The sequence below is a fragment of the Apus apus genome, chromosome 3, assembly GCF_020740795.1.
Source record: "Apus apus isolate bApuApu2 chromosome 3, bApuApu2.pri.cur, whole genome shotgun sequence".
Taxonomy (NCBI): Eukaryota; Metazoa; Chordata; class Aves; order Apodiformes; family Apodidae; genus Apus; species Apus apus.
In genome coordinates this window covers 27,208,630-27,235,422 of record NC_067284.1, presented here as the reverse complement: position 1 = coordinate 27,235,422, position 26,793 = coordinate 27,208,630, and the positions used below count along the sequence as shown (strand labels likewise).

The following is a 26,793-nucleotide window of genomic DNA, read 5'->3' as shown; positions in this document are numbered from 1 at the left end:
TGTTTTTTTTCCAAAGATATGAGAAAACCAAGGGTAGGCAAAAGTTTTAATTCACAGTGCTGCTACATATGGAGCTAGTGGAGTTCAGTGAAGGGTCACCAGAAAGACAAAGGGTCTTGAGCATCTCTCCCATGAGGAAAGGATAAGAGAGGGGACTCAAGAGGGAATTTTATAAGCGTGTGTAAATATAAAAATATAAAAAGCATACTCCTCAGTTCCTAAAAGAAAAATGTTCTATGATCAATAAAGGCAGGATTTTATTTCCTCAAGAATTGGATACTTCATCCAGATGGCTGCTTAGATCTTCTTAATCCAATGCACTAAGGCTAGGAAAACCCAGGCAAATGGGGGGAAACATAAGCATGAAGTAACATCTCCACATTTCTTTTCTCTCTATAGAAATAAATGCTGATTCTGAGATGTTTTAACGGGTATCCACTGCTAAGTAATAGTTAGCAGTGGTATCCACAAAAGGTATGTTTAAAACCACAAAGCCTTAAGTCCAAATAATATATGGAAGGCTGTTTGCTCAATTATAACTTGCCTGTTGACTTTGCTTAATTACTTTTGGGGCCCCATGGAATTATCTGGCACGCTAACTCTGCAGGAAATACACCGTATATCTCTGGGAGCACTTGGGGATCCTGACTTAATACTTTGATGCTGTGCCAACCTGTGTGCCTGTATTGTGAGAATAAATCTTGTACTAACAAATTATGAGCCTAGTTCTACACTTGGATATGTGCACATCACTTTCATTGCTCTGGGTGTATCTGGGGGGAATAGTTAGTCTTTAATTCTTTTAAATATATTGAAGTTCTGCTGCTTTGCTGACACTGCTGTTTAATAGCAGCTTTACTTGGTGGAAATAGCCCAGGGAATCACTGGGATGAAGGTGACACAAGCCCTTTTGGTTTGTGGAGTTCAACAGAGGATGGCCACGAGGCCATTGCAACTGTTTATAAGTCTGGGATTGCCTGAGATGGAGTAAGGCTGTGCTAATCAGGGCTGCCTGGCTGTCTGGCCTCTTCAGGCTGATGAGGCATGAAAACAGTTGCAGCAGTAGCCAGGAGCATTTTCTAATTTTCATTCTCCTTGGTACAGATGATCTGCAGAAGCAAAGATAAAAAAAATGCAGTCACTGCCTTCCATCGATGTTTAGTTTAAAAACGTGTAATGACTGTTTCTTCCTTGCTCCTGCTGTTCCGTGCTTGACATAATTCCTCCATAACCTAATAGATTTGCCAGACAGCTGGTTCATTCTTTATTAAAAAGGACACCCATGCTCCCTCCCCTGGCAGAATTTGTCTTCAAAGCTGTTCTGGGGGATCAGTTTTCACAGACTTTTCTTAGCTTCATTTTCTGTATGTTTTACAGAAAAAAAAAAAAAAAAAAATCTAAGAAAGAGAGGAAAACAGGAAGGTGATTCACTGCTCAGTGTTTGAAGCCTTCCTGACATGATAGAAGCTAACAGTGGCAGAGGTAAATCTCAGCCCAACTCTTTAGTTTGAGATTGCCAGAGGGTTTTGTCCTCGGGTGGGTCTGTGAAGCTGGAGGAAGCTCACAGGAAGGCTGAGCCTGGAAGCAGCAGTTCATGGTGCTTCCTTGTACTTGTAGTAAAAAAGAAGGCAGGACCCCTCTCTTGCCACTGTTTCTCCTTCTGTGTTCCCCTACAAATGAAAAAGAAAAATAAGGAGTCTTCTCAGAAGCTCTGCATGTATTTAGTCCTGGATTTTGTTGAGGGCATGTATGTCAGGAGCCATAGTGATGCCTTGTGCACTGGAACTACAATGCTTGCTGTGCTGGGTACACAGATATGATTTTTCTTGTGTTCTGACACTAATTTTTACTAACTTACATGTACTATTTCATCAGAGCCTCAATCTATCACTTAATGTAACTGAGCATAACTTTCCTGAAGTTGACCCAATTTTGCTTGCTGACAAATTGGCCCTTTGCTTTGTTAGGCTTTCAGTGCAACAGGAGCGTGAGCTGTGTTCTCTAGCTTGTTCACAATAAAGAAATTCTTCCCAAAAATTGCATGTGCAGCCACAGAGGAATTCCTCTTCTGTGGGTCCTAGCAAAAGCACAGTGGCCAACAGACTCTACGTGTAAAGAAAGAGAGCTGCACTTCACATTAAGAATAAACTCCTTTATGGCAGATGACGTCTTGTTCCATGGGGACCCTCCCACTTCTAGAATGCCCCATGCCTAGTAAAGCTGTTTCCAAAAATATATTATCAAGCATTTAATGAGGCAAGTTCAGGTGCCTTCACTACTGTTCTGCCTCATGATAAGGACATTTTGATTAATGCTTGCCACTTACAAATAATGTTCCTCTCCTGAGGAACATTATTTATAACTTGCAAAATTGCCTTTTCAAGGAGAACAGAATGCTAGTGGGCAGCTGCCACCCAAATTCTTCCCAATAACAGGCATCTGAAGGCAGAAACAAAACAAGTTCTTCACTATTTAAATAAAGCCATATCTATGTTCAGCAGAGAGGCACAGGAGAAAAACTTTTGTAGTTGCCTTTAGTTTGACTTCCAGAAAATTCTGTTTTGTTGGTATAAAAAAACCCTCTTGGAATACTTGCACATCTCTGCCAGCCTCAGCAACTCCCATCCTCTATTTTCACTTCCCTGAAATGGAGTTTCATCAAGATAAGCTTGTCCATTTCTGTCAGGAATTTTATTAAGACTCAAATCTGCCCTAGAAGGGCAATTGGTAAACCTGGTACTTAAAACATACTTGAAAGATTTTTTTTTTCCAGAGGATCAGAGAAATAAAGATACTAAAATCGGTGACATTTCTAGGGCATAACAAGACACACTTAGCCTCTGGCCAGACAGGTATGGGGTTTGCCTCCAGATCAAGTAATCTAAACATAGATGTTTTCAGGCAAACTAGTTTTATAAGTTCCCATGAAAATAAATTCATATTAGTTCAAAGATAACTGGCTGGCACCATTTCAGATATTTGAGACATCTACATGGGACCTATGAGAGCATTGCATCCTTCTGAACAAGGAGCTGTAGTCTAGGCAGGAAGGCTTAGGACCTCTAAAAAGGCATGAGATACCTATGTTTAGGTGAATTTGACTCAGACTGAACACAGTCTATGGATCCTATTGTGCCCCATGAGGGAGTCAACAAACCCCTACCTACACTGAAGTCTCTTACACTCACCTAATAGCACCCTGTTACTTACCTACAAACTCTGTACTCACTGTAAGGCCAACGTTTAGTCTCAGTATATACTCCATTAAAAAATACACACTGGAAATCACAAATGCCAGAGTAATCCAAGCCACTCATTACTGCTCCTCAAGGGCAACTAGAGGACATCCAAACAGGGGTAGGGAAGATACTGAGTTTGAAATGAGCAACCTGTCACTTGGCTTTCTGAGACTGAGAACAGAATATCAAGGACATATCAATGAGTCATGATTTTTGTACACATTCATTTACCTTTTGAGATAGTTCTGTGTCCAGAAAAATACACATATTTCCATCCTTTCTCTCATTTCTTTATTCAAAAAAAAAAAGCATTAAAATTTTTGTAATAAAAGTTCATATCATCTAATACATATATCTAAAATGCAGCTGTCAAAGGCAGCCACCTTAATGTCTTATTAGAGTCAGCGAAATGTGATTTATCTCCTTTAGGATTCGTACCAGTTATGAAAGAGGTTGTCCTTTGGATGTCCCTATTTCTCTCAGTTGCCTTTAAAAATAGTCTGCAATGGTAACAGCATAGCTAGCTAACTTTTACAAACCTGAGGTAAAAATCAGGCCTATTAAAATTGCATTACAGAATGAAACTAAAGATCAAATCCTGGTCCCACTGTAAATGAATAACTGAGAGAGCCTTGCTCTGACTACAGGACAGAGAGCTCAAAATTTGCAGCATAATTAGCTGCACCTAAATACAGAGCTGGCAGCTGGCAAGCAGCTCTCTGAGCACTGGTTTTGACACTGATTCCATCTGCATCTTGGGTAGAGAGATTTCTTGATTTGACTTGCCTGTAGTGTTACTCATCTCAAAAGTCCTCTCTGAGCTTGTGTCCAAACTCTCTGTGGATTAAAATAATTATTTAAAGGTATTAAGTTATCTTTAATTAAGATATTTTGTAATCACTTAAATTCTTTAATGTAGGACCATTATTATAATGCACTGTTAAAATTATTCTGCTGTGCAACACTTCCATATGATTAAGCAAAGTGTTCTTCCTGTCTTAGTTTAGAATTCCTTACTGTAAATTAAAGAAAAACACAAGCTTTATGTAGTTATTGTCAGAATAAGAATATAAAGAATACAAACAAAACCAATTTTAAACTTACATATTATGTCCCTGAGTGAGTTTAGGAGGTTGATGGAAATTATTTTACTTGAATGATAAGAGTATGTGGGAGTTCAATAATTAATTTGGTTTTAAGGTACAGAATTACAGCAATATTAGTTTGATTCCACTGAAAAACATTTTCAAATTTTCTATTTTATTTCAGTGTGAAAAGGGTAGCCCAGTAAGAATTACTTTTAGCTTTTGGAGCTCTTTTTTCTCTTTATCTTTTACTGTTTTGATGATGTGACAAATGCAATCTCTGTTCCTGAAAAGCCACACGTACATTCTGTACATTAAATGCAGTATAGTTAAAGGTACATTTTTCCTTTCTGCAACCAAAAAAATGGAAATGGTGTTTTTTCAATGATACTCCAATATTTTAGAGGCACATAGGAACTGTTCAGCAGAGCAAACCAGCTGTTAGCACTTTGCTTTGCCATGTACAGGATGTTGGTTAGGCTATAATTTCTCGTTAATTAACTGATCTGAAATAGAACCCTTTGTAACCAGTCCATCAGCAATCCATGAGGTTTTTGTTGCCCACATCTCTTTTTAACTTTGGCAAAGGCTTACAGTTTCTGACCTTGCTGTCTTGTTTGATTTGCATTTCTGTTTTGAGACTAGCATTAATTACACTGTCAAAACAGATTTTACCGTTTATGTAACATGGGCTGCCTACAGACTTAAGTTTCCTCAATATGGAGGTAACAACTTACGCACTGAATGACTTGATTACAGTAATTCCTTTTATACGGTTCTCCTCCTGGGAGAATGTTGTGTGTACTTAGACTCCAGCTTTTTCCAAATTTAGTGGTCACATTTCCACTTAATTGTTAGCTTCCTGTACAAAATCAGATAGATGTACAGAACTTAAGCTTAAAGGATCTATTTTGAATATTGAGTCTTACCGGATGCACACACAGATTTAAATAAACAAAACCAAAACCAAAAACAATGAACAACTCATCCAGTAATTTTGCCTTACCCCAGTAAATTTTGAGGCTACATGTCATACTAAAGACTTCAGTCTTTTTTCACAAGTGCTTTGTATTTTTTGTGTAGCAGAGAGATATCAAAAACACACGCTGCTTAAAAAATTCATATGACAGCAGTGTGGAAGTGGCATGCTATTTTGAAAAAACACTTTTAAGAAGTTTTATATGAAAAGAACAAATCCTGCCTTTCTTAATAATATATTGTGATAATGGTCCAGATCCTGAGTTTGTGTGAGTTGGTCTGATTGCACTGGCTTTAGTATCAACAACTACAGTGAGATTACCAGCATGGTCTAGCTCACTGCCTAAAACTACACAATCAATTTTAAAACTACAGAAATACATGGTGTTTGCTTCTGATTCCTCCATGGAGCTACAAAGGGACTTTGGGCCAAGCTATTACTAGCTGCTGTGTAGTAGCTCCTGAAGAAGGGATTGAGGAGCAGGAAATTGGGATTTAGTCATTAATGCAGTCATGGTTCAACAGCCAGCTCACAGAGTGGAGCAGAGGACATGAAGCTTCCACCTTTCCAGTGAATGCAGGTAATGGAAGACAGGAGAGGTTATGTCCCCAGTGCATGCCAGAGTCCTACCAGTGCTGTTGCAGGGACAGAGCTTTTGACTGGACTGTACTTTATCTCACCCCTTTAGGCATTTCAAAAGTAGATATCCTGATGGTTGTCCTTGAATCTCCTTATGGTTGATGGAGAAGAATTATTAACTTGCTGGTAAAATAAGAATCTAAGATGGGTGAGAAATGCCTCCAGAACTGCTTGTTTTTCTCCCAGTAATTCTAAAATATATCAGACAACTAACTTAGACTTAGATGCCTGTTTTCTAAATTATTAATGTGATGTGAGATGGTTTCCCATGTATAGTTCTCAAATACTGTCTTGAAGATATGATATATTTCATTGTTACTGAAAGACCCCACTTAAAAAACTGGCACAGGAAAAATGCAGCATTTTTCCCCCATGGACTATGGCAACATGAGACCATCAATTTACACCTGACTTTAAGGTGTAACAAATATCCAGGTTTACCTAAACATAATACATGTAAAATGACCCATCAGGAAAAAAGATTAGGAAGTAAAAATACTTACCACCCAATGTTTTGGGTTTTGCAGTTTAAATATAATACAGCCCATCATATAAAGGGTGTTGATAAAACTGATCTGGGTGTAAACAGTCTCTAAAAAAAAAATCTCACAAAAATATCACTGTGAATATATTACTGATTCTTACTGCTTCAACTGGAAAGCAAAAAACAAGGTTCTTTTCATGGATATCCAAGCTCAAAAAGGCTTTCTCTCTCTACTGAGAGACTACCTGGTCCCTTTACTGGCTAGGATTCACTATGAAGGACTGAGTGGAAGAAGGAAGAAGCAGGAAGATAGGTTAATAACTACAGTATCTCTCTGATTATGTTTAAGGGAAATCTGTCCAAGATTTGATTAAAAGAATTAATTTAAAACCAAATCCTCTCTTGAATTTCAAGCACAGTATTACATTGGTCAATTTTAATGACTATTTTTGCAAGGTTTTAATGTCCTTACAGTTCAAAATATGCTGTCATAACCTTACAAATGGAGAAACTCTTGAACGTGGAAAGCCCTTAGAAATGACATGATTTTCCACTATCAAAGTAGCAAGCAAAGGTGTGGACCTATCCAGGGAGAAGCAAAGACTAGGACGGGAAGAGCCTGGACTGTAAAAGAACTTGGCATATCTTCCTCACTTGCCCTACACTCACATAAAGACAATGTTTCAGTTTAAGTGCAAAGAGGGTGCATTTGAGAATAATTTTTAAGGACTTTGTATTGGAAGTAGTGTAGCCAGCAGGGCTAGGGAAGTGATTGTGCCCCTGTATTTGGCACTGGTGAGGCTGCACCTTGAATACCATGTTCAGTTTTGGGCCCATCACTACAAGAAGGATATCAAGGTGCTGGAGTGTGTCCAGACATGGGCAAGGAAGCTGATAAAAGGTCTAGAGAACATGTATTATGAGAAGCAGCTGAGGGTACTGGGGTTGTTTAGTCTGGAGAAAAGGAAGCTGAAGGGACACCTTATCACTGTCTACAAGCACTTGAAAAAAGGTTGTGGTGAGGAGGGAGTTGGTCTCTTTCCCAAAGTAACAAATTATAGGACAAGAAGAAGTGGCCTCCGGTTGTGCCAAGGGAGATTTAGGTTGGATATTAGGAAAAAATTCTTCACCAAAGGGATTGTCAAGCACTGGAACAGGCTGCCTAAGGAAGTGCTTGGTCACCATCCTTGGAGGTATTTAAAAGACAGTTAGATGTGGTGCTTAGGGACATGGTTTAGTGGTGGACTCAACAGTGTTAAGTTTGCAATTGGACTCCAGCACTGAAAAGATAGGCCCCAAATCAGGGGTGTAGGTCTTTGAAGTAGCCATTGATGGCACACATAGAAAAGAGCAGACTTGGACCCAAACAGAATTATTTACCTTATCCTTTCCCTCTTATTCTAGCTGATCACTTTTTCTTAATTAAGTAGCCAAAAGCTACAAATGCGAAAAATAAGCTTTTCTCAATCATCTTGCTATGACTTAGATGTAAAGGTATTACTGATCCAAGAAGGAAACCTCTTTTGTAACATTTCAGAATTTGATGGCAGGAAAAGCCAGATTTGCTTTGTAAAAATTAAATTGGGCTGTTTGACACTACCGTCGCCTTTTAATTATGTTTGGCATTGAAAGCCAGTGTATAATGGAAGTTGACAATAGGCATCTATAAAAAGATATGTCCCAACATCCTTGCTTTTAAATAGGGATTTGTACTCTTATTTTTGACATCCATGCCCTGATAGAAAAATCATCAAAGAGTTCATTCTGGGTTTTTGTTGTGGGAAATAAACTTTTAGTGGCTGAGATGTTTTTTCTCTAAAGATCCTTTTGATTTCTTAATGGTCTTTTAATGTTCATCATTCTTCATTTTGAGTAGTAAGTGTTATACATCCATACGTACATTTTTATTTTAAGAATAGCTCAGGGGTCCTGATGACCATGATGGAACATAGTGAAGAGATTTCAGGGCATTTCAAGGACAGCCATGCCTTTTTACAGTTTAGGACTGTAAAAACCTTTGGCTAGAACAGTATTCATGATGGTCAGAAGACCGTACCAAAAACTGAGTACTCTTTTCATACAGGATTAGATACAATTGTGGCCTTTCATTATGAGAATGATTCTCTTTCCTTTTCTGAAATGGTTTCAGGGTTAGCATTTGCCTTCCTTTGCCTGTGCAAAGCAGATCTAGCGTCAGCCTGCGAGGGTGCACTGTATTTCTCTCTGTGCTGTGGTTCCTCAGAGAAGTCCTGTCTGCCTGCAGAAACATGCCCCTGGGAGCTCTGCCTCCAAGGCAGTTCCATGCTCCCTGCAGAGTAATTATCCTCCTTCTGCATAAGCCTCCTTACAAAACAGAAAATCCAGTTCCCTTCTGCCATGTGTCATAAGGGACAAGCATTTCTTTTAATTGATGGTGCTTTCATGTAAATTCATCAGCCAGTTAACTTTGTGATCTCAGCCTAAATAATGTTATTTTGACTAAGTGCTTAGTGGTTATATTGATTTGTAAAAACCCCTCAGGTGACTCTGTCTTGCAAATGGACCAACAACAGTGATTTATTAAAAGGCTGCCTTTTGAAAGGTGTTCTGAATGTCACCTGTGGCCACTGATACTTCATCAAATAGAAACATCTCTCCTGTCTTTTATCTGTGAATCTCTATGGATAACCTGAAGGTATATCTAAATTGAATTATTTCGGTCATTTTATTTCGAGTATGAGCTATGTTGGCACTGAATTATGGGCAAAATAACTGACTTATTTCTATAGCTGTAGCAATAGTAACCTTGGGCAAGTTTAGTCAAATGCAGTGTAGATTAAGAGGGGGGTATTCTGCTTCCAGGCATATCAATTAAATAAATGCCAATTACTTACTAATTATCAGGAAACTTTCTTTTGATTTCTAGTGTATGTGTCCAAACCATCAAATTGCCAGTTCTCCTGTGCTGGGATTGTCTTCTTGGTTACTCTACAGTATTGCCATAATACCTAATACTCTGGTTCTGACTGGTGCTTCCCAGCTGGGATCACACAGGACATAAGAGAAATTAATGTAGTTTATAGAATAGGTCACTTGTAGCCATCTCTGTGCCAAATTCAGCAGAGTTGTGTATATGTGACGGTCATCTGGCAGTTAAGGTAACAAATTTAAGTCATAGAGTCATTGAATGGTTTGGTTTGGATGTGAGGAAAACTGGAGCTGGCACGAATGGGCACTGCACTCTACATAAAGGCAATGATCCTTACAGAAACAAATGGATGTGTCACACTTCTTCCTGCCTGAGTGACAAATTAATGCACGTTATGCTGCATTGCTCCCTGCTCCTTTCTCCTAAACAATTTATACCTGTTTTTTGTCATCACTTAGACTAGCCCACTATGAAGCAACACAGAACAATTTTATTTCTCTCCATTTCTCTAACAATGTCCTTCCTTAAAGAAAAATCCAGTGGAGCTAGTTGCACATGTTTTTGTTGAAGTGGGGCCACTACCTGCACAGCGAATACTTTGATTTAAAAGGAAGTCTGAAATCATAGAATCATAGAATAGAATCATAATTCCATATAGTTTAGAAGCAGAACAGTTTTTTACCATTTTTATCTTTTTTGATTGATTATCATAAGCTAACAGATGGAGATAGACTGTATCTTATGATCACAAAAAAATATATTTTCTACTTTATTAAAACAGGCAAAAAATAAATTCAGATTTCTATATTTAGATAGCCTTTGAATACAACTGGAAAGAAAATTTTAATTTCTTTTTTGTAATTCCTTCTGTGTTTATTTTAAACATTAAGAAGATTTATTTTCCTCTTGTGCCATCTACTTTCTTCTTCTTTGCATTTCAGAGCAGCTATAGATTTTACAAACTGATTAACAGCATGGCAGAAGGGTCTTGCTTTTGCTTTGCTTGAGCTTCCTTGCTCAGCAGTAGGATTGCTGAGAGAAATCTCAGGAATGCCCAGCACAGGCACACCAAAACTACTCAGAAAATAAATAAATCAGAAATCCTTGGTCTTCCTCTGTGAGCTACAGGAACAACAGAAGACTATCCAGGATCAATGTTTTATGTATCAAAACATGAAGCATGTCTCTACTTCCACTGAAATCCACCATTTGCATCAGTGTAAAGTCACACTGGCAGCTCTGCCCTCCTGATGCTCTGCTTTTGCACGCCCCTGTCCTTGCAGTGTGTTTCATCCCCAGCTTCTGTGCAGCCTCTGGCACCCAGCTTGTCCCTCTTCAACTAAAGGCAAGCATCCTCCATCCCAATCTTCTTTTTCCCAGTTCAGCGTCCAGCACCAATGGCCTGAATGGAGTTGCTGGGACCCTGTCCTTGGCCAGCACGCAGTACCCCAGGGGCTGCAAAGCCCAGCACCAGCCCTCCCTGCAGGGATGTCAAAACCCTCCACAGCTCTGGAGCTTGTAGACTGATGCAACAAAAAATGGGGACATGAAGCAATGCTGAGGAGGTTTTATGTGCTCGCTTTGAACTAATATCCACTAAGGCAAATAAAATTTGCAAAGTAGCAAATGATGCAAAGCTGGCAGGATCTCCTGTCCATCAGCATAAGAAGGGCATGATAAATGAAAGGAAGCTCCTCTTCTGTTAGGAAAAGGAGATGTTTCTTCCCATATATAATACATGGTATGTATGACTGCTAGGGCCAAGAACTGGATGTGATAAAAAAGACGTTGCTTCTGAAAACAGGAACATTCACAGACATAATAATTAATGTAAACAATTGTGAAAGTGACATAAAATTTCATGCTTCAGACCTTCAGCCAATACTTATTTGTTACAGACCAAAATCGAAGAATTAACAGTAAACTATGCATTACAGGGTTACTTTTCTTCTTTAACAAGCCCCTAATCTATTATGTAGTCATCTCATAAGTCAGCAACACATGCCAAGTTTATCTAAGACAAGTCCTTGTCAATTTTTTCATCTAAGTTATCCCATTTACTTCAGTAGAACTGTTTGAGTGATTAAAGCAAATAGAATTTGGTGGCAAGATTTGCCTCACAAATTCATGCCTCCATCCTCTTACCTCATTTTGTTACAGTCTCCAATTAGTCTGAGATTTCTGTGGCTCTGAAACTTTGTTCCAGATAAGAACCCATTAACTGCGTAGAGATGGATTTTTTTATTCCCTGCCCAATATTTGATCTCTGTGATTGTAGCTTAGAAATTAATCTAATTTCTTCCTGCCACATTTCACTGTAAATATATAGTCAGCTGCTCATGAATTTTCCGTCTTCCTCTTCAAGTCTTCTCCTTGTTGAACACCTGTGGGCTTTGTAGCTCTGTTTAGTGCTCATGATCAAATGATTGCCAGAATACTGCAGTAACTGTAATACTCAGTGGCTTCAAGGCATTTCACTCCATCAGAACAATCAGAAATTTCCAAAAGAAAATGTTCAGCAAATGACGGTTTAGGTTTTGCCACAAGGAGATATTTTCTTTTTTAGAAATGTAAATGGAGGTTACATTAGCTATGAAGGGCTGCAACAAAAGTTTATCATTTATATTAATTGAACAGAGGAATGAAGTGCTGCATGAGTAGTAAGGATGTACTTGCTTGTGATGTTTCATTGTAACATTTACCGGGTGTTTCATTTTTCACTGCAATTCTTTTGCATGAAGACAGTCAGTAAAAAACAGTAAATTAGTTATAACAATAATAGCCTATCTTATAGGTAAAAATATCTTTCTGTTCTTGATTTCACTCACTATATTTCACCCCATTGCTTCTCTTTCTAATATTTCCCAGCACTTTGATCACTTCCATGTACATTTGCAGGAGGAAGGCAGGGGAGCAGTATTACGGCAACTCTCAGTGGAAATATTCCTTAGAGCCACTGCTTGAGCTCGTAAGACTGTCTTAATTTCCAAGCTTTACAGCCTCTTTCTTCTTTCATGAATTTACTGTATTCCCTACAGCATCTGAAAAATATTGGGCTTTTCTTTCCTCTTTACCGCTGGTTACAAAGTTGACAGGAGATAAGATTGGTGACAGGACAACAAAATGGCACTTGAAAAAAAGGACACAGTCTCAGAATCTGAAGAACATGTTTTCATGTGTTTCACTCTGTTAAAGTAGTTAAGCTTAGAGGACAGCTCTCTGTGAATCTCTATGAGAATTGAGCAGCACCAGTAGCAATGCAAAAGGTGCTTCAAATTAGGATTTTAACTTCCTAGCTCTACCTCACTCTCTTTTATTTATGATTGTCAAGAATCAAAATTTGAGATTAGTTTCCTCTAGGCTCATTTTTCCCATAGGCTAGCCTGGCAATACAGGCTTAGCAGTCCCAGGTGTAAGCAAATTCCTAAACTGTTCTTGTCTCTCCAGAGGGCAGCATCATAGCCTCATGTGCTAAAGCATGACTAGAGAGACTCCTTGGCTTCATTGCTCGTCAGCCCATTTTTGTATAATGGGAAGAGGAACTCTAGTAGAATCCTTCTTTGACTCAAGTAACCTCAATTCCAAGGTTACCTGAGTCACTGTTGCAACGTCCAATGCATTTAACAGCAGAAAAAGGCAAACCTTTTCCTTAAGTCTTTCAGAATCCCAGTTTCTGCATGTTCACACTATGCTATTTCAGCATTATTGATATGGGGAAACATAATTGTCTTCCTGCAATTATACAAGAAATTAATTTGACTTGATTTTTCTGTACAGGAATACGGAAAGCTATATCATGATGCATTTTTCTTTCAGTTGCTAATTTTATAAATTATGATTCTATGTGCTTTGGGGAAAAAATACTTCCGAAACACAAATTATTTAAAAAAAAAAAAAAGTATAGTGGGCTTAGACAATCAGAAAAGTCAGCTGTGTGAAATTAATGACTAAATACCTAAATACCTAAATACCTATGTCTATTTAAATCTCTAAAATTTGGTAAGGAAGCAGTATTGGCATAAATCTGCATCTGTAGATCTTTATTGCATGTTTTATTGAGCTTTTTGCTGTGAGCAGAATCTATGTTAAACCAGCCTCAGACCTATTCTGTTCATCAAAGGAGAAATTTTAGTTGTTTTCATGTGTATCCAGTTCTCCCAGTCTTTCAAATCCATTTTTATAGATGTATTTCCATCTTCTCTGCATTTAATTTGATCCCTCTTCAATGTATGTTCTAAGGAATTGGGGCTTACTGCAGGGTAATAGATAAAAAGTCACTGCTTTTGGTATTACTTGTAGTTTTTACTTATTATCCAAGTATCTAGTAGCTTTGCATATATTGTAACATTTTTACATGCCTGGAATTTTCCTTTTTTAACTATGTTGTGGATATTTTTCAAACATATGCTTATTGCTTAATAGACAATCTTGTCTAATTCCAGCCAGTACACTTGAAAGTATTTTTGAAGGTTTAAGTATGGCATACTGTAAAATGGAAGTTTCTGAGTAATATTTTGTTCCAGTGTATTGATGCCACTCTTTTAATACTATCAATACAGAGTCCACAGTTTAGAAGACAACAGGAGAAAAAAAAAAAAATAATCTTCCTTTGTTTCTTTTATCAGCTTTAACCCATGCCAAAACAAGCTCAGAAGCTCTCATGTGTACCTACCCAGAACAAGTCTTAACACACACACAAGTTCTCACTAACTCTCTTTCTTCTTCATCATAATCTGGGACCCTCATTTCCACCCCTTGCTTCCTGGTTGAAGTAAAACGTCGCTGTGGACACCCATCTGAAAGACACTTTCAGCTAATAGTGAGGCTCACAAAGAGCACTATGTTGCACCATCTTTAACTAGCATACTCTTAATGTTGAGGTGATTTCTGTCATGAAGCTTCCATCAGATTAATCTTGTTTTCTCCTTCCTTTTTTTCTTTACATTCTTCCTGTAGCTGTAACTTACACAAGTTACAAGAAAACACCACCACCGGTTCCCCCTCGTACCACCTCCAAGCCACTGATCTCAGTCACGGCACAGAGCAGCACAGAATCCACCCAGGATGCGTATCACGACAGCCGGACTCAGAGGATGTCCCCGTGGCCGCAGGACGGGCGAGGGATGTACAACTCCACTGACAGTCTGGACAGTAACAAGGCCATGAATCTCGCCTTGGAAACTGCAGCTGCGCAGCGCCACGCGTCCGAGAGCCAGAGCACCTCGATACGAACCAGTGACAAGGCCATTTTAGTGACAAAAGCAGAGGAGTTTCTTAAGAGTCGACGTTCCTCTATAGGGATCCAGGTAGCCTATCATTAACATCTGTTCTGTCATGCATTGCTTGCCCTCTTTCTGAAAATAGCGTAGAATGAGTCATTCAGCTTCACTGGCTCCAATACTCTAACAAACAACCCCTGGCTGCTTTGTGTTAATTGTAATTCACATCATGGCAACATGGCTGTGCAGAAAAGTCTCTGTATGCTGTACCTGGAAGAAAATGAACAAATAAATCTCTAGGGAGGTTACCTGTCATTAACACTTGATATGAAAATTATAATGCAGAGCTACAAGTGAACAGCATGTTCATCTCCTTCCCTCCATGAATTCACTGTCCTTTTATAGAGCTACACCAGCTTTAAAATGCTTGAGTGTATTTTTTCCATTATTTTTCTCTTTTGACCTTGGAAAATGTGTAATGCTGTTGGATCTTCAAGTTATTCTACATAAAACAAGCTCCCAAAGCCTCACTTTTAGTTGTGCTGGGGAGAACATGCCAAGGAAGAGAAAGAAATGTACTGGTGTAGATACAGCATAATTATAGATGGCAAGGAATTACATAAGGTTAATAAGAACAATCTCTGAGCATTCCTGGATTTGTCCACCAAAACATGCAATACTTAGTTCACCTGACAGAATCGCTGTCAGACTGTGGAAAGTTCAGTCATGTGTCCACATAAATGAAATAAGACAGCTCCAAATACAAATTCCACACACTTCTACTAAATTCCTTCTACTAAATGGAAGACACTATCGATAGCAATGATCATTTGTTTAAATCTCTAGGAAATACCAAGTAAAAATAAAAATCAGAAAATTCAACTTGAAATGAATGCAAAGCCCTTTCAAACTCAGGAGTAGAGGAAAAATTAGGCTTCTGTTCTGCTGTTACTTAGACATGTATGTAATTTTAAGTATGTGAATATTCCCTTTTACATCACTGGGTTCACTTCTGTTCCTAAAAATCTCTACTCTTGCCAGATCCATATCACCTATAGAGGAAATGCCATGTATTTTGGCATAGCTGCAGGTATTGTGGAGACAGCAACACAGGTCTTGAGAATGTAACAGTCTGTGTAACAAAGCCCAGTGAGTGACTATTCATCTACTAGGAAGTATTTTATTTAAGAAGTAGTGATTCCAATTCCATTAATTTCAGAATACCATCAGAGAAAAGTATTTAAGTATGTCACAACTATTTATTGAACTTCACTGTTCAACATCTTACTGTGGTATAATTTGGCTCTTCCACAACATACTAGACTAACGGGAAGGACTAGGCTTTGCCAGCAAGCTGCTTTTCCTTTTCTCGACATGAGTATTTGCTACTGCTTCTTTAGATGCAGAAGAGTAAAATGCCATTGAAGACCAATGGTAAAATATCCAGATGGCTACTTTTCAAATGTTTTACAAAGTAGTTAGTGCATCCTAAATTGTTCAGAGAAGCGGCTTAGCAGGTAGCAGTGAAAACCTCAAAGGAACAGCAAGTAATTTTGTGTACCTCTTAGCCCCTAACTTGAAATTTACTCTTCAGAAAGGAATAGCATCTAGTGTTGTTCTTATCTCTTCTTTACAGCTACTGTGCATGGTGGTATTTAACAATGTTGGTATCTTCCTTCAATCAGTCATGGTATTTCAGCAATTAATTCTGAAACTTTGATTATATCACTCGATCCTGTTTCTTACTGCAGGTGATGACCAGTACTTTTCACTGTGTCTGACTCTTCTTGGTACGTGGAGTGTTTATAATCCACAAAAACGTTTGTGCAATTATTTCCATGGAGGCAGCGGATCTTCTGTAGCTACTTATCTGATGCTTGGCCCATAATACTGCTCCTCAGGTGCACACGCTGAACAAGGCAAATACTGTTTACAACAGCAGATTTTAGAAAGATGAGCTGCTTGTTATCTTTTGTGAAGTGCAAACTGCTTGGTTGTACCATTTGGCATTAGATAAGGTAAAAATTGCAAAATTACCCTCAGTGCAGTATCCTGAGCGCACAGTTTAGTTGTTTGGTTTTTCTTCTGCAGTAAATTTCAAATTGTCACATTAGTTTGAAAAATAACTTTCTGCAGCATCTCTAAGCAGAAAATACTTTTTATTTTTTATTTCTGTTGCCAGGTTTGTAAGGAATAAACACACCAGGTAGAATACTCATATTGCAAACTTCGTAAGTAGTATATATGCCCTCAAAATATAGTTGAAGTATTTAATTTCTTTTGGACTTCTGCATCAAAGCACCTTAGAAAAGGATGGGTCTTATTTGCATATCTTCTTGATTGACTAAATGACTTGTTTTCTCATTAGCATGCCATGCCAGGGTAATGCATTGAATTTGCATTTATTTGCATTAATTAATTTGCTATCAGGATGGTTAATTTGTGCATTTGTTAATGTTGCATTCCTTTAACACATTGGTGGGAAAATGTTTGCTTCACGCAAGAGCAGAGAGGCACAGAGATAAAGAATGACCAGTGATGCCTCTGCATGTGGAACTGCTCTGGACCCAGCCTAGGGCTCTCGTGTCTTTGGTATATATAATTTGTGTAGTGAATCATTAATACAGGTCCTTTTGAAAAGACCTGGCATACTAGGCATGTGCCATAGGATTGATATTTGCATTCACAGGGAGCTCAAGCTCCTACGGGAGCATTGGACTTACTATGAAGAGCAGTAGCACCCAGTCTGCAAGGACAGAGAGCAGCACAGAGATGGTAACCCATCTCACGGAATGTTAGCCCTATCTCCAGTGGGATTTTTGAACAACAAAAAAAACTTCAAAACCAAAGCTTTACATAAAATATCTGGTTGGTTGGTTTGGTCTTTTTTCATTGCCATATTTAAATCAAGAAGAATTTTGTCAGATGCGTCAGTAGGCACTGGAAAAAAAAATATGTTGATTCCTAAATTCAAATGAATTGCAAAATACTGATTCTGGGATTAAAGATTTAGTCAACATCGTTAAGAATATAAAGAGAGAACAAAGAATTAAACTTCAGTAATACTAGTAGCTATAATCTTCATATATGTCTTCTACCATGACAGCAGAAGACTAATCAAAGTATTTTAATTAAAATGGAGGGTAGAGATTATCTAGAGTAAAATAACCACCAAGTCAAGACAATGTCATTGCTAATGTATTTTCAGGGATTTCCCTTGCTTTTTTGCACACCCTTGTATATATGCTAATTATTGACATTCAAAAACTGCTCTAGTTAGAATTCATATTAAAACATTTGGATTGTAATATATGTGAGAAAAAATGTCATTGAATTTCTCCTTATTTATTTCAAGTATTTCGAAACCTGCAGGGTTTTTGGTTTTTTCTCTATTTAAAAGACATACATGCTTTTCAAAAGAGCAGAGACTCCAGAAGTGGATGAGATGGAAACAAATGTTTCAAGTGTGGAGGCTGATTCATGATGATATTTTTGGAGACAAGTAGTAATTGTAGCATAGAGAATGGACTCTGTCATCTTCATTCATCATCAGGAGATCACACTTCAAAATACCTGGGGTGTTTTTTAATCTCCAGAATCTTCATTAAACAAATCATTCTTATGAATCAAAGCCTGTATTCAGGAGGATTAGTGCCTAATTTTTTGTGTTGGAAGGGGATCTTCTGCCTAATAGTTATATATATTCAATAAAATTATTACCATCATAAGGTAAAAAACTCTGTTCAAGTAACTCTGGAGTCTCAGACTGGAATTTCCCTTCAAGGCAAAGCATTTTGTACACACATGGCATACTTACTTGGATGAGCACCTGCATTTTCTTTGTACTGTTTTTTTAGGTTATACTATCCTTGCCAGTACTGTACTTCAGTGTACACATAGCAATCAAAAGAAATACTTGCTCTAATCATAAATGATCCAAAGTTTTAGAGCTAAGTGTTGTTCATTCTGCTCCTAAAATCACTGTCAGACTGTGCTTTTGTGAGAGAAGTGCATTAAGTCCTTGGCCTGCAGGAGTCAGAGGAAGTTTTGAGAATGTTTCTGTAGCACAGAGGCTATAACCTGACCTCTAGAGTCAGCATTGGCCTCTACATATATAAAAATAGGTATAGCTCTCTCTATATATATATATAGAGAAGTCAGAGTTCACAGTCTTAGTCAGATAGCACAGTTCCCATCCAGTGGTTACATTTTGGCCTCCCCACTTGTCAAAAAGTATAGCAGTTGTAGTTGTAGTCAAAACAAAGCTATAGTTACTTTAGAGCCATCTAAATTTTACTCTTTTCACAAATTACTGTTGCTCGTTTTCTTAACTGCCATCTAATATAATGAAACATTCAAAGTGGGGAAGACCTAGATTACTGCCTTGCAGAGTATTTGTTGGTTCAGAACAATTTGCCACTTCACATTAAATACACCAAAAACTTACAAGCAACCACTGCTGTGTGCATTATTTTGCTGTTACTACCTCCTATTAGGTTGACATGAATCCCATTTCTAAACTCTGGTACACATTTTTATCAAAATGTGCTTTCTTAAAAGATCAGCAGAAGTTTTCAACCCATTGTGGGACATGCTTGTGGTAATTAGCACTTACTGTGTCACACAACAAATTTGAGTAGTCCAGATGTTCTGCTAGGAAGTAGTGGAATAGCTATATGGAGCCCTGTGATGAGGCACAAAAAATCACTCAAGCATGCACGTGTAGGTTTATTTTGGTTTCTAAAATTTCTTTTAAAAGAGCATATGTTTTTTGGCTGATAAAAGTGTTCCATCACTTAAGGAAAGCAGTAGCAGTACTGTAATTTCATTTTAAGTATTTTTCCTACTTTGAAGTCACTGCATACACATGAGATCTCTCTATACCTCGGAATGGTTATCTGCATTCAGAAATACAGGTACTTGATCCAGTGTCAAATGTAATGTTTTCTTCTCTTTATTCTTGTTATCACTGAGAAGCCTATGCAACAGAGGAAAAGAATTATTTCCTTCTTGTGAATCATCAGAGAGATTGTTTATTAAATTCTAATTATAGATTGAATTGGTTACAGCAGCGAAACCCTCTGAGGGAAGTGAAGTTGCATGGGGAGAGATAATGTGGTCTGAAGGACTCCTATTACTGATGCTTATGAGAGAGAAGCAAAAGATGCCAGGTTAAAATCTGTTTTCTTATGCATTGAATACATTAACTTCAAGCCTCCCTTAAAGACAGTACGTATAGAAGATTAATTAGACTGGAACTTTTAGGACACTGCAATAGTACGTTGCAGGGCTCATGTTTAAGAGTAGAATAATACTTTAAGACAGAAACAGAGGTTTCTTTTAAGTAGTTAAAATTATCAACTGAAAAGGCTTAGTGAATGCTTCGGAGGACTAATATAGCCAGTTCACGCATCCTTGTCTAGAATTAGTGCCTATAAACAAACCAAGATTCATTATACCAAGCAAGTTATTTGTAATAGTGATTTGCATTAACTCAAATAATTTTGTGTTAGTATAATTTACTTGTAGATAGTTTATTACCAAGTCAGTGTCCATATCTGATACTTAGTTTTCAAATTTTGTGCTGGATCAGTCATCAGTGACTGATCAAAGAGGATTCAAAGAATTGTCTGCTCCTTTTATTGGCAACGAAAAATTTGGAGAGGAGTGTTATGCCTTTGTGAAAGGTAAGACAGAATCTCAGAATGCTAAATTATGGTTACTACTAATATTATAAGCCTTATGGTCATACTGTAAACCCATAAAAAAACATTTTTCACTACATACAGTACCAAATTTTAAAATAAGTTTTAGTTCTTTGTTAGCAAGGAGAGAGGAAGATGACCTGCTATATTAGATCTACTCCTTTCTTCTGCTTTTGGTCAGTGTCTTGCTATTTTTTTGTTTCCTCATCTGTGTGAGACTTCCTCATAACCAGACAGATATAATTTGTCACATTTTGCTTTACTGAGATTGTAGGCCAATTTGCAAATATTAAGCCTTTTAGAACCCATGTAAGTATTAAAGCAATAATGAATCATGGAGAATAACAAGAGGTTTATTAAGACTTATTTTAGTTTCAGGAGCGACACAATCAAACCAAATGTATTACTTTTTCTCCTCTGCTCATTTGAATCTAGCCTGGCCAATCTGATTAAATCTAAAGAATTTCCTGCTGTCTTCTAGCAGGAGTCTTTATAATATCTGTCATTCAGAAATGCAATTTATTTGTTCATTCGTATCATTGTGAGTGCAAATTATTTCATTATTTCCCACTTCTACTTGTGTTGGCATTTGCTCTCTTTTCAGATCTTTTTCTTTCTTGTTGTTGGTTGCTAAAATATTTGCAATCCTAGATTGCACACAGACACACACATAGAATGGCATTTTCCTGCTGTTACAAGGAACAGTGAGGAAATTAAAGTATTAAAATATGAAGGCAATCATCTGGTTATTTAGTGAGTGTCAGCCTAGACAGGGAAGGATAATTTTGCAAGAGTTTATATTTAGAGGTAACTAATGTAATTTTTATTTTGATACCTAGGCCATCAGTTTCCTGGTAATTGTGTTTTGAATAAAATTTTAGAGCAGATTACTACATTTATGTCTGTAAATTATAGCTGTCAGTTGTACACTGGGAAAATTATTCAGTATATACTTCTCAGTGAAATCCCAAAAAAGAAAAACTTGAAAACAGGTAGATGAAGAAGACTTTTTCTCAATGTGTTGCATCAATGGAAAGATACCAGTTTTAAACCACCATAGTGAATCATCAAATGGTTTGGGTTGGAAGGGTCTTTAAAGATCATCTAGTTCCAACACCCCTGTCATGGCCAGGGACACCTCCCACTGGACCAGGTTGCTCAAAGTCCCACCTTGGACATCAGCTTCCTGCTAGAACTCATACAGGTGCACCCAAGAGCCACAGTCTAATCATTTTGTGTTATCTGCTTTTATTCACTACCTGCCATCTCCTCTCCCTTTGAGAAGTTGATTTCACTCTTCAAACAATGTTGATCTATATTTGACTGGGCCCTCATCATTGTGGTCAAGGCTGTGAGTGTACCTTGCCTCTCTGCTCCCCCCGACAGACTAGATGAGTATCTCAGTCTTGGCCCAGTTAATTCATTTGTGCTCACCTATCTCTAGTGAAGATGTTATACATGCAGCTTTTCTCACATCCCAGAAAGGACTAAGTGAGTGCCTAGTCTTTCACTTAGGCTTGAAGTTATTATTCCAGACTCTTTTGGACACTCCTATGCTGTAAATAAGGGTGTCTTTCCTGATACTTATCTCTTGAGCTAAGAAGCTGGACCTTATGGCTGTGCCACTAATAGCAATGTTCTTTCAGGAGAAGGTGACTCTCCAAGTACAGCTTAGGCTTCTCACCCATGTTGCAGGGAAAACCCACCTTAACTAGGAAACCAACTTGCCTGTTTTTCACTTGATTATTGTAGGTTTTCTCCCCAGGCTGCCTACCTCTGCGGTTGAGGCTTTTTTTCACTGCCAACATCAAGCAGGATCCTTCTTTTTATACTGACAACAGCAAATCCTGGAGTCTGTTACCAAGTCTAAGTGCCTAGTTCTCTCAATGCACTGGCCCTCCAAGTGAGCATAACCAGCTTCCATGCAACTGCCAAGGTGGAAGCAGATGGCAGAGTGCACTTTTTCCTTGACCTCATGCAGAATACATGGACTCGCTGGGAAATGTTTTTCCCTTACAGCTGCCACACTAATAGCTGGAGGTTTTGGCAAACCCATGCCTTACACTACGCTGTACAGTTCAAGCATGTCTTCAACATTTACTAAAGTGTTCCTGCCCTAGTTCTTTTCATAAACATCTCCAAGACCCACACTCAGGTAAATAGGAATGTGTACTGATTACTGTCTGGAATTCCCTTCCATGCAAATCTACATGGACCTATGGCTTGAAGCTGGGAAGAGAAATATATTCCACATGTACATTCACTTCCCACTCTGCTCCCCACTTCTCTCTGCCTTGCTCCAGAAACCTGGTGGGATTGGGATTGGGACTGTGCCACTGAGAAACAGCTGCAGAGGCCACTGGGCCCCTTCCAGAGGCACCTATGACTGCTGCAGGGGGAAAGGTTATCTTGTCTTCATCAGAGGATATACCCTTGAATTCACACATGGAGTGTGCCTATTGAAAAACTGGTTGCAGATGTTATTTTTTTTTAATTTAACAGTGAAAATATCATTCAAAAGGAAAAGTCAGTTCTACTCTTTCCCTTTTTTTCCTGCCTCTCCCTTGATTCAATATAATTTGCATACTGCAGCACTCACTGTGTTTGTGTCAAAGACCTGGGGGCTGTGTGGTGGTGGGAAGTGTTACATAAAATCCCACAGAAACATCCAAAAAGCAATGTGGTCTCAGTTATGAGGAAAACTACTGTGAATATATTTCAGTAAGTGCATTTCAGATAGGAGTACTATAAAAAGTACATAAATTACTTGCTTGATATTGCATTTTCAGGACCATGTTATTTTAAAAGGTGAGATATGACATTCTGCTGTATCTCACTTAAATGGTTCTATATTTGTCAACACAGTTGTCAATAAAATCTCATTGCGGCATTTCTTTTTATCACTTGCAAGTTTATCGGGCTACTTGAGATTTTATTTTGTTTTGTAAATCAAAGAATATAAAGAGAATTTTTTATAATAATATTAAAAGGGTCTATCCTGTGGATTCCTCATTCTAAGAGCTCTCACAGACCAGGCTTGCTCCCTGCTTCCACTGAACTGAGTAATTGCATCTGCTTAGGTTTGAAATAGGGAATTACGCAGCAGAACAACAGTGCTTGTGCAAAGCTTTATAAAACACAGCACACCAAAAAATGATCCCAGGCAGAATACCTATTTCATTTCTTTTACTGTGCTAGGTGTTTCTTAGCAGTTAGAGAGGAAACATGTAATCAATTTTTAATGAGTGCAGGTAGAAATAGTGCTGAGTGTCAGTGCTCACTCTACAGACTAATCTTTTCTGTTGAATTAGGTGGAAACAGCAACTGATTCGGATACTGAAAGCAGAGGCCTACGGGAATACCACTCTGTTGGAATACAAGTGGAAGATGAAAAACGGTAATTCAAGCATGTTCAAAAATCTGTAGTCTTTCATAACACAACACACATTTGCAAACAGAGTTAATAACAAACAGCTGGCAAGTGCTGCCCCAAACTAATTCACAAAGCCAACGTTTTTTACATGCACACTGGTAATTTGGTAGAATTTTTAGCGATTACTTAGCAGTTGCTTAATGTTTAGTTATATTTCCTGTTTTAAATTGGAGGGAAGGAATTGAAAGTTTTAAATTAAATTAGTGGATTTATATAATTTTATTATTGGCAGAACAAAGAACAGTATATTGGAATATTCTTCCTTTGATAGGACCCCCATGCTGATCCAGGCTTTCCCAGTCAACTTACAATGGCTAGGATGGAACCTGTGGTACTTTTATCTTAAACTGGAATCAGCATTTACTCTTGTTCTCTAGCTTTGTAAAACTGCCGGCCAATGTACTAACCCACAGGTTAGCCCTAGCAGGCACTGCCTGTTAAGTACTGGACTGGGACCATTATCTCATTTCACAGCAGCTGTCAGACCATATCTGGCTGCTAATTGCCTTTTACCATCATTGACTAGAAGTAATTTGAAACAATACGCTCAGGTGTGAAAAGATTTCATAAATAATCTTTGCTTCTCTATATAACTTTTAAACATAAAGCTTTTCTAAAATGTCAGTATTCAGAGGCATATCACAATAGGAAATCAACAGTTCTTAATATTTAAATTTTTTTAATGTATGTATTTTACAGACTTTTGTCAGGAGCTGTAACCCTGCAGTTCTACTAGGTATTTCCAGTTCATTTAGTAATGATAGGTGGTATTTTGTGGTATGAGAATAAATCAATATTTCCTTCCAGAGATAATTTAAATTATTTTCTTTTGTATCTTTGCTCAGATCAATGATGCCACTATGCATTTTTATTTTCCTCTCTGTTGTTACTGTTTTATTTTAGTGAGATAGGTACAAAGAAAAAGTATTTAGCATAAAGTTCAAGGAGAAAAATAGAATCCATTCACTTAAACATTATTCTGTGCCTCTCTATAATCACATATGTATTTACATGTCTTAACCTCTTTTCTTTCTTCCCTCTTCACCAAGACATGGACGATTCAAGCGCTCAAACAGTGTAACAGCAGCTGTCCAGGCTGACCTGGAACTGGAGGGCTTTCCAGGACACATCACCATGGAGGACAAGGGACTTCAGTTTGGCTCATCATTCCAGCAGCACTCAGAGCCCAGCACACCTACTCAATACAGCGCAGTGAGAACTGTACGGACACAGGGACTGTTCAGTTACAGAGAAGATTATAGGACCCCAGTTGACACCTCAAACCTTCCACCACCAGAACCCTGGCTAGAACCAGCCATTGAGACAGTAGAGACTGGTAGAATGTCTCCTTGTCGACGAGACGGATCTTGGTTTATGAAGTTACTACATACTGAAACTAAGAGAATGGAAGGCTGGTGTAAAGAAATGGAAAGAGAAGCTGAAGAAAATGATCTTTCTGAGGAAAGTAAGAGCATTTCAGTATCTTTTATTATAGATGTCTGCTAAAATAAGAAATCTGTTAGGATAAAGTTGTGGTCTGTAGTTTTTCCTTACTCATTTTTTAGTACCAAAGACACTCTACAGAACCAGTAGATATAAGACCTCTGTGCTGCAACTAACTGTGCAAGCTGGCATTCCCCAAGGTAAGGTTTTGTAGAGGTAGTTGAGGAGCCAACTGTAGAGTCAAGCACAGGAACAAAGTCTGGTGTTAGATATGGCTGCAATAGCTTCATCCACAGCTCCAACTCTGACACATTCTTCTCACTCATTTCTATGGCTTTAATGCTTAACCTCTTTGCCAGAACACACAATGTGGTCCCACATGAACATTTTTTTGCCATTTTTCTGAAACCTGAGAATTTGCCTCTTATTAATAAATAGTAATTTTAAAATGTTTTCACTCATTTACAGGCACTTCTGCCTATCACAAAGGGTCTGTTAGAAGAACAGAAGGGAGTAGTCAAGTACACTAGATAAAGCACTTCTGCAGTTACACAGACATATGCACTATTAGATAATTCAGCTGCGTTTTCTTGTTACAGTTTTGTCAAGAATCACTATTATTCTCTCAAGTCCTGTGGACACCTTGAAAGGCGTGATGGGATAAAGTGAAAAATAATGTAGACTATTTTGGAACAAGATCCAGGCCAGCACTAATGATACTAATATATCAAAGTGGTCCTAGCACTCAGTAGCCAGCTCCTTGTGATTCCCTCTGAGGTCAATTATCCTTGTTCTTCAGGCTCGGTTTTATAAATATTTCAGTCCTTGCCAATCTGAATCATTGTCTCAGCTGAGATTTTCTCACAACACAAATTAGTTCATGTTAAGTTTTCGTACTAGCATCTTTTCCTGCACTCTCATGAGTCTCACTGTCACCTCTGAATACTCCTTGATCATTATCTTTCCTTCTCAATTTCTTGCTATGATTTACCCTCAGGTCATGGGCCAGGCCTGCATGGTAACTAAAAGGCCAGTATCTATTTCTTGCACTGACCTTTTCAAAAGAAAGAATGTTTACCTTTTTAACCTCATCATTTTTTATTTTACACTCATATTTCTCCACTATATTGTGCACAAGTCTGCCAAGTAACAACATAGGATTTGGGGTGAGGGAGAGCATAAGACTGGTTTCCTTCCTTCAGCCTCCAGTGCTTTCTGGATTGTAGGGTTTTGTCCTTATTTTCATCTTCACAGAGCTGAGAATTTTCCTTTTGCATTGATACTGTGAAGACTTTAATATCCTGCCAGAGGCTGCTAAAATATGAATAATAAAATATTTGGCTTTGCTTAGCCTATGTGATTTCCAAGCCTTCTTTCATAAGGGTTATTATTTTAATACTTCTTTTTAACATATATGTCTTATTTTTGAACTCCCCAAATCTTTGCACTGCTGAATACTGGCATTTCTCTGCCGTCACTAAGTATTCCAAAGCACCTGCTTCCAATTATTGCCTGTTACTGATGTGGGGACATCAATGGTTACTATCTGAAGCAGAAGTTCAAAGAGCAAGACTTTAATCTGCTTGGAAAGAGTAAAATTATTAGGGAGCAGAGGGGAGAAACACATGGGCAGTTGTGCCTCCCTTTCCCTAGAAGGCC

The 26,793-nt window shown here is 38.1% G+C and overlaps 1 protein-coding gene across 2 annotated transcripts in view; it reads left to right on the top strand.

Annotated features, from left to right (window-relative positions):
- Positions 1 to 26,793, top strand: part of DLGAP2 (DLG associated protein 2) — an 86,808-nt gene that overhangs the window by 44,051 nt on the left and 15,964 nt on the right. For both annotated transcript variants that reach the window (XR_007889099.1, XM_051615365.1), the window contains exons 5-7: positions 14,291 to 14,640; positions 23,570 to 23,655; positions 24,741 to 25,156. Coding sequence is in view for 1 of the 2 variants with exons in the window: in XM_051615365.1 (XP_051471325.1) it covers positions 14,291 to 14,640; positions 23,570 to 23,655; positions 24,741 to 25,156 (852 nt within the window). In the remaining variant the exon portion in view is untranslated. The remainder of the gene's footprint in view (positions 1 to 14,290; positions 14,641 to 23,569; positions 23,656 to 24,740; positions 25,157 to 26,793) is intronic.